The 15,272-nt window shown below is 40.6% G+C and overlaps 3 protein-coding genes across 21 annotated transcripts in view; all 3 read left to right on the forward strand.

Moving 5' to 3' along the window:
• Positions 1 to 3,919, forward strand: part of LOC136442860 (rho guanine nucleotide exchange factor 10-like) — a 38,098-nt gene extending 34,179 nt beyond the window's left edge. For all 15 annotated transcript variants that reach the window (XM_066439850.1, XM_066439851.1, XM_066439837.1 and 12 more), the window contains one exon: positions 1,085 to 3,919. In XM_066439850.1, the coding sequence (XP_066295947.1) occupies positions 1,085 to 1,414 (330 nt within the window). In that variant the 3' untranslated portion in view covers positions 1,415 to 3,919. The remainder of the gene's footprint in view (positions 1 to 1,084) is intronic.
• A 972-nt stretch (positions 3,920 to 4,891) lies between these two features.
• Positions 4,892 to 11,195, forward strand: LOC136442862 (zinc finger protein 62-like). Its single transcript, XM_066439853.1, has 3 exons — positions 4,892 to 5,030; positions 5,747 to 7,489; positions 7,748 to 11,195. Exons 2-3 carry the CDS (start codon positions 5,749 to 5,751, stop codon positions 10,006 to 10,008), a joined length of 4,002 nt encoding a protein of 1,333 aa, XP_066295950.1. The 5' UTR covers positions 4,892 to 5,030; positions 5,747 to 5,748; the 3' UTR covers positions 10,009 to 11,195.
• Positions 11,196 to 12,134: 939 nt separating this feature from the next.
• LOC136442865 (actin filament-associated protein 1-like) overlaps positions 12,135 to 15,272 on the forward strand; it is a 30,793-nt gene continuing 27,655 nt past the window's right edge. For 4 of the 5 annotated variants that reach the window (XM_066439861.1, XM_066439862.1, XM_066439866.1 and 1 more), the window contains exon 1: positions 12,136 to 12,463. In XM_066439861.1, the coding sequence (XP_066295958.1) occupies positions 12,448 to 12,463 (16 nt within the window). In that variant the 5' untranslated portion in view covers positions 12,136 to 12,447. Of the gene's footprint in view, positions 12,464 to 15,272 lie in introns of all 5 variants that reach the window. The other variant, XM_066439860.1, reaches the window with a different exon arrangement.

The raw sequence follows: 15,272 nt of genomic DNA on the forward strand, positions 1-15,272 counted from the left end.
CAACCCACCCCTCTGTCCCAGTCTGTGTATCACCATCAGTCTAATGTGGGAAGCTGTAACCAGGTCACCAACAGAAGGGTGAGTCCTTCCCAGGTCCCTAACCCTGTGCTGTACCCTAACACAAGAAGACTTTGTGAGAATCTTCTGCCTGGTAGATGTTGGCCTTAGACCTCCATAGCTAGGCAGAGTGGTAGGGTTGTTTTGCTGGCTCACCTAGGTTTTTGTGGAAGTACTGCAGTTTAGAAACAAAGATGTGCAGTTTGTGTTGTGTTCTCTGATGAGTACCAGTATAGCACATAGTTGTGCACTTACATTTTGTACAATATCATGTAGATGTGCTGTACATGTGGTAAAGCAAGACGAAGTAGTCGTGGTTGTGAGCTTTATCATCTATCATCATCTAGATGATTGAGAGCTTTATCATTAATCATCATCTAGATGTTTGAGTGCTGTGCACATTAGGTAATGATTATTTTGCAGTGTGATTTGTAGGTAGGTTGGATATAGGTTTGACATTGTGACTGCCTTGCTATCAATGTTAGTTCTACCTGAGTTTATGCATGTATGTTAAGAAGCAGAATTCCCCATGACATCTAATTATGACCTAATGCAAAGTTAAGAGAGTTGCAGCTGTTGTGGCAAGATATTGCTTGTATATGTACTACCGTTATTGAGTTTTTCATAGTTTTGAATTTGAGTCTTTCTTCGCACATTCTCAATTCATATTTATCAATAATAATGACAAAAGCAGTTTCAAAGTGTTAAAGCCCTAGATTTATTGCCATTAAATACTATGTTTTTCTATATTCAAACTATAAACAAAAGGTTTCGGTACTTGATGAAATTAGAGCCTTAACCTTCTCCCTTCTAAAGAAGCCTTTTGGCAACAAATTTGTTTTGGGTATAGGGTTGGGCTGCAGGGAGAAGGTTAAGATGTGCATGTATGTCTTTCATTCTAAACGTGTGCCTTGAAATTGAATGGAGCCATGTGATTATTAACATTGAGAAGTACAAATGTAAATACCACTGTGGGGAAAAACTAAGTTTTCGTTAATGAAGTTTTCCTTGTTTCTATACAAAACAGGACCGGTCCTGTACCCCAGAGATGATGAGACAGTATTCTGAAGACAGCACATCAGACGTGTTGGCGCCCCCCTCCCCAGCCCCCGCTGCACCAGGCTACCCCAACCTCTCCAGAGCTGACGATGCCAAGAGCGACAGTAGCAGCGAGCACGGTGCAGTCTCCACAGAGAAGAGGAAGGACGAAGAGGAAAGAACAGCCACTGTGAAGAACATCACGATGATGGTAGTGAGTGGGGGGGAGGGGCACTGCTACCTGTATGATGCTGAAACTGCCATGCAACAGAGGAAAAACAAAGAGTCCATGGTGATGGTGTGGCAGTGCAAAATGTAGTCACTGGATGCTTGGCTTGATCTCATGAAGATGAGCTTCCTTGAGTGGTATAAGGGTTGTTATAGTGTGACTCTGCGGCATTGCTTCAAGTTTAATGTGTCCTTGTTTGTAACTCTACACTACTACAAAAGCATATATTTTCACCTTTGAAGTGCAGATTTTGCAGTACATTGTACCTTTGGGTATGTAATCATTGTTGTCGTTAAATATGATAAAACTATACAAAATGCTTTGTATTAAAACTGAGATGTACTGAGATATACAAAAAAATTGAGATGTAAGCTTAAGTCTACATAGCATAACTTGCCAGAAGATTTTCTCTACAGAACAAAAAGTGTAGAAATTAAAGTAGATTGATCTGAGATGATTTCGATGTTGCAAATGAAAGCAGTAGACATTCCAGATGCGAAGTGCACTGGTTTAGTAGTAGTTCCCATCGCGGTGCCCTGGATAGCATTTATTCACCTTTGATCACTTAGTGTTTGACCCACCAATGACCGGTCACACAAAGGCAAAGAGAATTATGAATATGAAGTATAATTTTTTTATCAGTGCTTGATATTGAAGTAAGGTCATGCTAATAATGATTAACAGCAGGTTTGTATTTATCATTTCGATAACCACTGATTGTATTTTACAATGCTCATACTTCATGCAATGATGTAGTGACTCTTCACTAAGTAGACCAGAATTTGCAAGTATATTTGAGAAAACTCAAAAATTAAGCTTCTTGTTGCACTATTGTTACACTGCTATGTTATTTTTTTCTAAAACCTTGTAGATTTTTTGTGGAAATAGGACTGGTGCTTCATACTATTATGCTTTTTTTTTGCGCAGGAAGTTGCTGTAGAATTCTTTAAGGCCACCTTACTGTAATGACACTTGTGGATTCATTCAAGTTGCAAATGTATGTATCTCCATGCACTATAAGGTTTCAAAGCCATATTTTTATTTGATCACTATTTTGTCACAATTTGTTATAGGAATATTACATTAACTAAGACAAGTTAGCAAGGTGCCAGTAATTATAAGCCCGCCCAGGCAAACCAAAATTAGGAATATTTGGTTGGTTTTATGTACATGTAGACGAATTTGCTCAAAATATAGAATTGTCGCAACTTTGTGTAGACATTTGGCTGGCTCAAATGTACTTCATTACTGTGATGTAATTGAAGCATTACTTCTGCACACTACTATGTATTATGTAGCAGAGGATTATTTCAATTGAAGTGTTGGTTATTTTATGTTTCTGGTGTTTTGCTTTCTTTAGCCAGATGAAATGGTTAACATGTTGGCAAATATTTCACATTTTGTAGAGCGAGTTTTCTGTTGAAGAAGACCCAAATGACTTTGATACTATCTATTGTGCATACTGAATTTGTGTTTGCTTCAGAAATAAAACACCTGCTGTGTAGCCATTGCTGAATCTAGCTGTCTGTGTTTGTTGTTTAATGTCTTCATGTACACTAGATTAAAACTCTTCATGTATACTTCATGTATCCATCAGTGCCACTTTGATTTTCAAGCTAGAGCTTGAGCAGCCTTCTGTACAAACCTGTTTCGCCACTATCTACATGTATGTTCAGCCACTGTCTTTGATGGAACAATATAAAGAGATAGATGGGGAAATGTCTTAACTGTGTCCATTGGTATACTACAACTGTAGCTTGGATACAAGATAGAAAATTATTTATTGAAAATGAAGAAGGCTCGACATCTAAGGAAATACAAAATGTAGGTGTCTTTGTTTGCATTTGTTTGCATTTGTTTTTACTCATCAAAAAATGGACTAGGAGAGGGAAGCTAATACAGAGAAAAACATAGCACCAGAAATTTGATACGGTTTAGAAAAAATTATGGAAAAGAGAGGGAGAAATTTTTGAAGACTGTTTAGTGGGGAAAGAATTGCTTTTCACAGTTCACACACCTGTTTTCTTCACATTAAACCCTTTGGTCCATCCATGTCATAGTAAGTATCTGTCTTTCAATGGTACACTACGATATAATCATTTACTATTCATGTGGTGCTAGAACTTTCTAGGAAATTGTCTACAGTATTTTCATATCTACATGTACCTTATAACAGGCAATACGGATAGCCTCCGATGCAGACTCCTCCCAGCTGTTTTCTTTTTCAAGTTATTGTTTTTATACTATAACATTTTTTTCTTATTGCTGAAATAAAAATGTAATAGTATTAAAACAATAACTTGAAAAGAAAACAGCCGGGATGAGTCTGCATTGGAGGCTACAATGCGGAAATGTATTTAATTAAAAAACAAAGTAGTATTTGAATGATTCATACTCAGTATCTGAATGAAAAATGCAGGTGATGTTCATTGTGTAAGTCACTTCTGTTAGTGGATACTTAGATGCTGAGGAAAAGATTTCATGTGTGTTCATCATCTCGAATTTGTAGTTTTTTTGCATTGTCTTTTTCTTTGTGTAGAATGGTGAGTATTTTTTTCTATGACAAGGTACAATAAATTGCTGTTTTTCTAGTAACATCAGGTGTCTTTCTGCCTTGGATGAATGTGTGACTGAAGGTTTCAAAAATTACAGAGTATTTTCTGTCATTCCATGTATGTGGCTGGTGTTCAGCACCAAGTACAAGTGTGTTTGGCTGTGTGTGGATGGTGTTCAGCACCAAGGACAGTTGTGTTTGTGTGTAGATGGTGTTCAGCACCAAGGACAGTTGTGTTTGTGTGTAGATGGTGTTCAGCACCCAGGACATGTATGTTTTCCTATGTCTGGATGGTGTTCAGCAGCAGGAACAAGTGTGTTTGCCTGTTTTTATGTATGAATGGTGCTCAGCCTTTGTGCATGAATATAAATCTATGCAATAAAGGTATTTGTCATCTTTTGATAAACATTTGATAATGATATGTGAAGTACAGCTTTCAATAGAGAAAAAACTAAAGTTCTATGACTTCATTATTCAGCCAAATGATGTTAATCTATTTGAATAACACATCAAACAAGTTTTTCATTGATCATGCAAACAAGGTCTCTATTTGCATACATTATATTAGTTGATCATCTTCTCTACCCAGATAACAAGATATCCAAAGTATGAAAGTCTTATCTTAGGGAAAAAAGGCTATTCTAGCATTGTCTCATAAATTAGGCCCTGATCTGCATGAGTTATATCTGATCATGTTCACCTTCTAAATACAACATCCTTCACCGCTAAAGAATAAAAGGATTTTCACCATTTGCATAACTTTCATTGATATCTCTGTTTTTCTCATATGTCACATGTTTGAGAGTCCTATTTTGAATTGCATCAGATTTACAAACTTTCCTCATTAATCTTGCCAATTAGCTCATCATCTGTATGTAATTATCATAACAGATTAGAGTCTGAGCATTGTATAGTAGATAGGTGATAATCATTGTGTGCTTACACTGATGTAGACAGGCTGCCCTGGGTAGGAGACTCAGACCCCTTGCGTTGAACTTTGACCCAACAATCTCGTGCCCAGAACAGCATCAGCCATTTCCGCCATTTTGAAGAATTTTGTCAACTTCAGAAAGTTTCTTTGCAACTGGCCACCGGATCTTCTGCACCTACCGATTTCTGCAAGGGTCGAGGCTTCTAGATGAAACTATCTAGGTAAATCTACGTTAAGACATTAGTTTGGATTACACAGAATTAAATTTAAGGCGTTGCACTGTTAAACCTCATTGGGTTAATACGCAAGATTGGGGGGGGGGGGCGTTAGAAGAAGCGAGCCAAAATTATTCTGAAAACGTTTCTTCAAAGACAAGAAATCTGTCCATATGAAATGAAAGCTCGCCGGATCTCTTAACTAGTGCAATACTGTGTGGCATTGCCGTAGAATTAATCATTTGTCGATTTATCGTGACTAGACATGATTTAAAAATAGCTTGACTATCACACTTCTAGCAGCCCACTTAGCCTCCGTTGCAGACTCTGAACCGGCTTTTTGGGGGGCTAGATAATACACTTTTTGCAGCCAACCCGCAACTATCAGCCAACCCTGTAACTATAGTTACAGCCCACTGGTCAGTCCCCCTCGGGAAGGGCTCCAATCAGCCCCTTACTGTGAGAGATATTGTAATACAGCTAAGCCAATAGCTAAGTTGTATGTAACTCGCGCGTGTTCCAGCAAGAATCCAGAATCCATTACTTATTTTTCAATACATGGTTCCTGTCTACGCCGAAGAAGGTTAGACGTCCAGGTAATAAGATATGCAAGGTAACAGTTACTCAACTGACAAGCAACTGGAGAGGTTTTGAAAACGGTCAGACTTTGACTGTAAAAACACGCTATATTCAAACAACATCATTGTTTTGAATTTCCACAGCAATGGAGTCCACAGCTAGCAGCACTGATGGGGAGGCTCCACAGTACCAGTGCTCACACTGTGACTACCACACAACCAGGAAATGTAGCCTGGACAGGCACAAGAAATCTCACTCGGGAAACAAAACCTTCAAGTGCGAACATTGCGACTATTCCACCAACAGTGAGCAGTACCTGGAGGTACACAGGATGAAGCACACTGGACCTGGGAAACAGTACGTTTGTGATGAATGTGGGTTTACTGCTGCGTCAAAGTCTCAATTGACAACACACAGTAGAACTCACGCAGTAGATAAACCATTCAAGTGTGACAAGTGCGATTTCTCAGCATCCCAAAAGGGCCACTTTGACAGACATCTGGAGACACACTACAGCAAAACAAGCAAGACAATCCTCAAGTGTGACAGCATTGCAGAAGAGGAGAGTGGTAAGAGTACAAATTCTGACATATCTGATACTACTAGTACTAGGAGGTCGTCGCGTGCACACACTGCAACTGACAAACACGTTTCCGAGTCAAACGCCAAGCACCGCTGTAAAGACTGTGGCTACATTGCTATAAACAAGTCAGGTCTTACCCGACACATGAGGACTCACACAGGCGAGAGGCCGTTTAAGTGTTCCCTCTGCAACTACGCCACAACCCAGAGTTGCCACCTGGACAGACACATGGACTGGCATGCAGGCAAGGTAAAGAAGCCTTTCGCGTGCAAGACTTGCAAATACAGGGCATACAGTCGGTCGATCCTGGAGGAACACGAGAGAATCCATACGGGTGAAAAACCCTTCAAATGCGATCAGTGCAGCTTTGTAACAGCCCACAAAAAGTGCCTTAGAACTCACATGTCCAAACATACAAAAGAAGAAGATCTCCAATGTGTCCAGTGTAGTTACATAGCTCACAGTGGATATGCACTGTACATGCATGCCATGAAACACACGGATAACAAACCGTGTGTGTGCAGTCGATGTGGGTATAAAACGTCCTCGAAAGATGTACTCAAGGAGCACATAGCTACTTGCAATGGGACTGAAAAAACATGCCAAGACGATGTCAAGAGTCCACGCAACAGCCCCGCAGTTAGCACTGTGAGTTCAAAAATGCAGCAAGAGGAGACGGTGGACAGTTTAAGTCAACCCTCCGGCACAGAACCGCAGCAAACACAGAACAACTCAGGTCAGGATTGTAACAACAGAGAAGAACAAGTCAGAATGGAAGACACTTGTGGAGACTCGATAGCTTCTGATATAGCAGAAAAAATTGTGCCTTTTCTTCAGGAAAGTAACGATAAAGAAAAAGACACTAGAAACAGTCCAGGGAAAGACTCTGACTGTACACGCATCAAACTCGATCAAGAAACACGGCCTCTATGCATGATGCAAACAAAAGCTGGATCTGATCTTGTGAGAAATGTAACTACAGCTACTGCAGAAGAACACAAACGAACATTAACTGTAGCAGATCCAGCCCATATGGGTGCTGAAATGGAAAACATTGCAGATAAAAGTCAAGAATGTGTAAAGAATGAACAGGTAGTCTGTAGTCAAAGGAAAGATGTAGATCACATGATGCCACAGCTGGCACAAGATGACCCAAGTGCAGATCTTGATTTTTCCAAACCAAACAAGTTGGAAACTTCTCCAGATGTAAGTGCAGTTGACAGTGAGAGAGAAGAAGAATGGTATGCCACTGGATCTCGCCAAAGTCAAGTTGTGACAAGTGCAGACAAGGTTGTAGCTATAGGTAGGTGACTTTTGTGCGACCTGATATAATGCCTCTGAAGCTAGGATTATTAAGCAACATTTGTAGGATTGAATATTTTTCCAATAATGCCCCAGGTACATGTTGTCAAACATAATTGTAAGACTCTTTAAACTAAGAGTAGATTCTGTATGCAGTTGTACATGTGTGTATGCATAATTTTGTATGTATACTCCAGCCTTTTCTGATGTTAGATTTGTCTTTTACTTTTGTAACATTGCAAATCATACCTTTCTACAGGAAGCAGGAAGCCAGACGAAACCGAGACATTCAAATACCAGTGTACCACCTGCGTCTACAAGACCAACCACGAGAAGGCCTGGGACCTTCACCTTCAAGTGCATCCGTCAGGCGACACTTACAGGTGCGACATGTGCGACTTCTTCACGGGTAGTGACTCCGCTTTCCACGAGCACAAAATCCAACGCCACTCCTCTTCCACCATGTTTTCCTGCAGCCACTGCAAGTACAAAACGAAGCAGAAGGTTCAGTTGGAAAGACACATGCGCCACCATAGCGAGGAGAAGCCGTTTAAATGCGATCAGTGCGATTTTGCCACCGTGAACGAACAGTCCATCAAGCAGCACTTGGCAGCGCACAGCGATGAGAAACCGTTTGCCTGTCCGGAGTGCGACTTTAAGGCTAAATATAAACCACAGTTGGCACGTCACATGATGTCACATTCAGACAAGTTGGGGAATGTTGATCATCTTCTTGGAGTGAAGGTCTTCTTGTGCGACGAGTGTGGCTTCTGCGCTTTCAACAGCACGTCTTTTAAGAGGCACGTTAGGTCTCACACGGGAGAGCGACCGTTTAAATGCGAGCTGTGCGACTTTGCTACCACTCAGAAGAGCCACCTGAAACGCCACATGAGCTGGCATGACGGTACGCTGAAAAAGAAACACGCGTGTACGCTTTGCTCTTTTAGGTCGGAGAGCCGCACATCCTTAGCCACACACATGAACATCCACACTGGCGAAAAGCCCTTCAAGTGCCACCTGTGCGACTTTGTGTCGGCCCACAAACGAAGCTTAGAACAGCACCTCGCTCGCCACAAAGGGATCAAGCGTTTTACATGCGATGAATGTGGGTTTCAGACAGCGGAAAGCTCCCAAATGACCCTGCACAAGCGGAAACACCTACCCAACAAACAGCTGCAGTGTGATCACTGTAAATACTCCACAGTTTGGCCAAGTAACTTCAAGACACACATGTTAACACACAAAGGCATCCACTCCCACAGATGTCACCTATGCAACTTTAGATCAGCGGACAAGAGCGAGGTCGCTCTCCATCGTGAGACTGTCCACAAGGAGAAACCTTTTAAGTGCACTTTCTGTGACTATGCAACAAACTATAAAAAAAGCCTCACCCTCCACCAGATGACTCACACTGGCGAGAAACCCTTTGCGTGCGACATGTGTGAGTACAGGTCCTTACTGAAGTGCAGCATGGTCGAACACAAGAGGAGACACGTGGGGGAGAAACCTTTTGCTTGTGACCTCTGCCCTTACAAGTCTGTTAAAAAGAGTGCCTTGACCAGACATATGAAGAAACACACTGGCGAGCGCCCATACCATTGCGACCAGTGTGGTTTCAGGGCCTCGCAAAAGGAGACCATCAACCGCCACTTGGAGCGGCACATTCGGGAGAAACTCTTCCAATGCTGCAAGTGCGGGCTGAAGACGGGAACGGCCAGCAAGCTGAAAAAGCACCAGGAGGTTTGTCCGCAGTACATTCAGGTGCCGGTAGGGCGCGTGCCGTTATTCAGCCCCGACGACATACTAGGGCGAGCGATTGCTCAAGCCACTCCAGAACTGGAGCCGAATCATGAAGGCATGCAGGTTAGCACACTACAAGCTGAGGAGATACTACAGACAACAGTACTCAATCCTAGCACACAGACTGTAGAAACAAGTATGCAGCCTGGAAATACGGAACAAGGGGTTACAAACATCATCCACAATTCAAATGGGACAATAAGTGGTGAACTGTCAGAAGTGAATATCGTTCCAATCAATGTAAGTCAGGAACAGCTCAGCTCCACTGTTGGTCAAACTGTGGAAGTGGTTAATGAAATCACAAGTTCAAGTGTGGATGCAACCAATGAGATGGCTAGCTCAGGTCTGGAACTGACCAACTGCAGTGCAGGAACAGTTGTGGAGGAAACCAATGAAATCACCAGTACAACTGTGGAAACGACCAATGAAATGGCTAGCACAGGTGGGGAACTGACCAATGGCAGTGCAGGATCAAGTGAAGGACTGATCACCACCATTTCAATTCCCAACGTGATACAGCTTACCGGAGAAAGCGGGGAGATCATCCTTATCGAACCAGGAGTGTTTGAGAACGGCGGATTCCTGGGAACGAGCGGAATGCAGATTCGCGTAACTCCTGAACAGATCCTACAACTTCTGGAAACTTCCGAAAGGAACACCTTGCAGGATGGTGAAAGTGTTGAACAGTCAGAAGTAGAGACAACAGCAAGTCAGGAATGATAGGAAAGCACAGAAATATTCCTACACTGGCTAGCATACAAAAATGTATAAAAATTCTCTGTTGGTTTATCGAAAGTTTAGACATGTAGGTGTCAACAAACACACCCATGCTTGCTTACAAACCTTTGTGGAATAGTGGCACTGATGCATAGCCATTGAATCAATTATATGACATGTGCCTGGCACATATTAAGAATCAAACCTGATTAAGTTTAGTGTGTCAAGTCTTGTACTGCAAGGCTACTAGTAAGATTGGCAAAAATAAGTTGAGTTTTAGGAACACTTAACAAGAGCAAGGAAGCCTTGTATTCATGTAGCTATTCTTTTGATTAATGCAATTTGAAGAGCTCCAAACTTCGAGTAGTGATACTTACTCAGGACTATTTGTATTCTTGGATAAGGCCACACCAATTTAATTTCTTGGTTAACGGATTTTTAATTTTAGCACAAAAAAATCATGAAAACAGAAGGCTGGGGTGAAAACTTGCACCTGACCCTGTTCACCACCTGATACTGTGTGCACCAAAGTACAAACATTCCTCTGAGTTTCTATTTTCATGTTGTTTTTCCAATCTAGCATTTTTGTAAACAAAAGTTTTTATTCTGTTAACCAAGAAAATAAATTGGTGTGGCCTAAGATTGTTGTTAGTAAAAATACCAAACATACAACAGTTGCCACCAACAATACAACTGTTTGTGTGTGACTGCAAATCTACAAACATACAAATTGAAAGTTAGTTGAAAGTAGACTTTAGGCTTGTGTATGTTATTTCTTAAAACTGCATATAAATCAGAATGATTTGAAATAGTATATTTGAAGTGGCCTAGATTTACAGGAGAAGTCATTGTGATAAAGCCATTCCTTTTTTTAAGCAAACGTATGTTTCCTGGATTATATGTGTGATAATTTTGCTAGTTTTGTCTTAGTGAAAGCTCTATCCTATGACTGAAGTTCAGGAGTAGTAGTAGTGTGATCTTATTGTTTGAACATGTATGTAAGATTGGTGGAGAATATCAATTTTGACAGGCAAGCCATTTATTGAAGATGATTATAAAAGTAGATTATGATCCAGGTTTTAGTTCAGAGTTTATGTGTATTGAATAGATGAATGATGTCAAACATGTTGAAAAGATGGAACTTTTATCAGCATGCTCTATGAATACAGTATACAGAGATATTCTGACAATTGCTTTGAGTTTGTCGTTAATCATTTATTTATTCCATATGGGTGAAATGAAGGAAAACACTTAAAACACGTAGTTGTCCTCAAATACTAGCCACAGTGTCCATATCTAAGTTTACGTCCCTGTTTATTTTCTTCTTGAACTGCCCTGAGGCCACTCCGTCTTATTGTCTTGGTTCTCAGATTTGCTGCTTCATATTTTTCTGAAAAGATGATGTCTGTGTGTCACAATGTGTGTGTGTTGTGTTTGTATGTGTTGGTGTGTTTTATGTGTGTTGTGTGTGTTTGCATGTGTTGTGTTTTATGTGTGTGTGTGAGTGTGTGCATTAAAACTTTTGTGGTTCATCATGTATTTTAAAGCACTTCTCAGGCTTGGCCATTGTATGAAATGCATCGATTGCTTGAAACTATTTGTCCACAGGTTGTGGGTATATTTCTGTGCATCTGCACCTTATGTAAAAGTTGCTAGATGTCAGAACTATGCTGTCCTTAGAAGTTAGAGTAGGGGTTGCAGAATATGTCTACTACTCCAGAAAGCAAGGCTAAGCGTCAAATACTCATGACACAGTCATGTATCTCTAATACATTGCAAATTAAAAACGGAAATGAACATTAAACAAATTATCAGAAATAAACAAGCATGGAAAGTCTACCACAAGACTGACACAGACTTGACAACAATGTAGATGTCTAATTGATGATGTGCTTTTATGCAGCAAAAGACAGAAGTCGTCTGAAGCACTCCTTTTTAATATTATACACCAACGAAGGGCATGCAACCTGATGAAGAAAAACAAGTAACAGTCCATGGCACAAATTTAGGGAGGCGACAAACAAACTGGACAGATGAAAGGTGAAAGATGAGCATTCTTGCAGTTCGGTTGGTGGCCGCTAGATGTCAGCGTTGCACGGTCAGACATCCCCACGGGACCGCATGGTTATAGCGGCCCGACGGGTTTCCGCCGCCCCGTCAGGAGTGCCTTTGTCCCGACCGACCTTTGGACGATCCGCGCCGCGATCCCGACGGTTTACTTCCGGTCGATGCATTCTTGGAAGGCAGTCAGCATGTTGTAGTGAAAAGGTAGCCGCTCCGACTCTTTCTCTAGCATCGCAGGAAATAAGAAGACCGGGAACCGAGCCAAGAAAAGTGCACAACCCGGGAAGTTTGGAGGCGGTGTGGGCAGTCGGAGGCATGTTCAGCCGGGGCGTTGTTGTCTGAAGATCGCGAGAAAACACTTCAAGAAACCTTTCAAGAATGGACAAGCTGCAAGGTGGGTGGAGCAAATGTTTATTTTCCTGTATGGTGCGATTCAGAGCTGTAATAGATTTAGGGAGAGAATGTTTGCGGGGCTTTTTACGGGTGAGATGACGGGAACCAGGCGGGTTGGAGCCAGGGCTGTCCCCGGGACAAAGAGAAATGATTAACGGGACACACTGTGTAAGCGAACCGCCCCTCTTATCACTACGCTTCGATAACATTTACTTTATTCCCTCCACATCTCTTCTTTCAGTTTTGATGCTAGACGCACTCATGAAAAGTTTCTTAGGTGAATTCCTTCAGTGTAGCTTGTTTTAAGTGCTACCTGTCGTATCCAGGTGTTTGACTGAGTTTACCTGTCCTTAAGGCCACGCCTTCTATGACGTATTTGAAGAATACATTTTATAACCCAAGATAAGAGACAACGCAAATCCAGACCCTTAATTTCCGCTTGTGCAGTGTTGATATGTTTGTAGTAAATGTAGAATGTTGCCTGGTACCATGGTGTGCTGCTATTTTGTAGAAAGTACATCTATAAAAGAGTTTTAAAGTTTTTTCATCCTTTGTGATTGAAGAAATGTTGTTGTTATTTAGACCAATTTCAAACTGTGTCAAAGGTCATGAATCAGAAATTTTCTTTCGCTGTATTTTCATATCTGTATGGTGAAAATAATAAAAAGTTGGCAATATTTCCAAAAAATACTTTCAAGCTTCACAGTGTGATGCTTACTACAATAACTTCTCATATTTTGACATTGAACTGATTACCTCACTTGTTTCAAATTTTATGAAAAAAAAGAAAACACAGAATTTTTATTGTCCCAGTCATGAAGGGATAAGATACAAACAATGAGGTACACAAATTAACCTCAATTGAGAATGCAAAATTTATACTTGATTTAATAACAAACAGCCAAGGACATTATTTCCATCTTACCAAAGAGGTTTGATAACTAATTGGTCTGTAATTATGATTTTTCGTGCATCACACAATGGAATATTCAAATGTCCCACTTTCTAGCATTTAAGTCCAGTGAGATCATCCGTTCACTGTGCTTATTTGTTGCCTTTTTTGGGTAATGGTCTGTAATGTTAGTCTTCAGGGATTCACTCCATATAGAATAGACCACCTGAGGCCTTTACTGCATACAGATTACCTGGCTAACACTAGAGACTGGTGGGTGAAATTATACAGACTCATATAGAAGGCAGGAATCATTCCTGAGTCTGTATCCATCTTAATGTTTTTCAGTAGTTTTGACAGATTGTTCTAGAGTTTGAAAAAGTTTGAGCTCCAGGTGCAAGCCACTCTCTATAACATGTGAGCTATTTAAACATGTTGGTTGCGGCTCACCTTTGTAATTTTTTGTGTGGCATTATTGTAAAATCTACTTGAATGATTATAAGGCAATCAGTAGAAAAATACTTGCAGGTTAGGGGCCCTTGCATAGTTACATGGGTTACTTAATTTAACTTAGCATCTAGCTTTGAAATAAAATGCAATTATGAACCCCTGAATGGTTGGAAGAATGCAGATGAAGTAAAGAAGAGGTATTAGTAAAGAAAATGTGTACATAATTTATGAGGGCTTACAATAACTTACATAGTGGTACTACTAATGGTACAGATCAGTATGACCTTCAATGATAAACATCCTCTGAAAAGAACAGTTCTAATCTAAGGGATGTTTTCAGGACTGGAGGTGAACTTGATTTAATTTTTTTCAATCCCCTATTATTGAGTATGAAAGTAATTTTCAGCACCCGGTCCAGCTCTGAAGTGATCCATCCCCCCTCTTGGTGATATTTTTGGAACACCCCTAATCTCTGCCCACCCAGCAGAAGTTGAACCATAATGAACCATCCCCAGGTGTAGCACGACCTACAGATTGTACTGGCTAGCAAAGATAAGCCAAGAAGATGACTACAACAGTATGTATCACAAAACTGATAGTGTATTCAGCTGGATCTCGGCTGATCCCTTGAAATAACAGGGACCCCAGTTGTTGTTCTAGCAGAAGCATCCATGCCCTCAGGCCAGGCTGTCATGTATAATGGTTCATCCCCTGGTTCATTGTACATGCTGAAAACAGATCAGTATCAATGAGAATTTTGCATGCCATGCATGATTGGGGTCTGATTGTAGCAGTACATCATCTGCTTGTAGAACTTCATTTTTACCTGCAATTGAAAAGCAGTCAGGCGAGGCATTAAAAGTTTTCTTGTCCAAGCAGATGTAAGCATCTGGCTCATAATAATCTCAGTGCTTTACACTTGTTTTACACTGAAAATGAACCTGGATCATTACATCTGCTTGGAGATTATAAAAGTTTGTCCTAGTTTGTAATTGAGGATTCTTCTGAATAAGTCTAAAAGAACAAGGAACAAGCAAGGCAGACATATCAAATTGCAAACAAGAATAAAAAGCTGAAAATCCCCTTCTACATGAAAAGCAACTTTTTACAAGTTTTTACAGTTACACCTTACAAAGACAGATGCTGCTTTTTGTCGCCAAGGTTTGAAAGAAAATGGAATATAATAGCTTCAAACGACCTGTGGTGTTTGTTCCTTTTGTTTGCATAATATACTGTCTGTACAAATACCTTTGTACCTTGGACTTCACCTGGGCTAGTGGCTGAATACAAGGGTCATTACAATACAATGTAAACAATAGCACTGGTATTCCCTTACTTGTACAGTCTAGATAACCCTTAGGACTACACTCAGTCTGACTTTTTTTACAAACAGTATGTTTCATTGTTTGGTTTTGTGAAACTCCCTCATCTGTTTACATGTACACAGGTCTGCTTTAAAATTTCTTTC

The sequence above is a fragment of the Branchiostoma lanceolatum genome, chromosome 10, assembly GCF_035083965.1.
Source record: "Branchiostoma lanceolatum isolate klBraLanc5 chromosome 10, klBraLanc5.hap2, whole genome shotgun sequence".
NCBI classification, from domain to species: domain Eukaryota; kingdom Metazoa; phylum Chordata; class Leptocardii; order Amphioxiformes; family Branchiostomatidae; genus Branchiostoma; species Branchiostoma lanceolatum.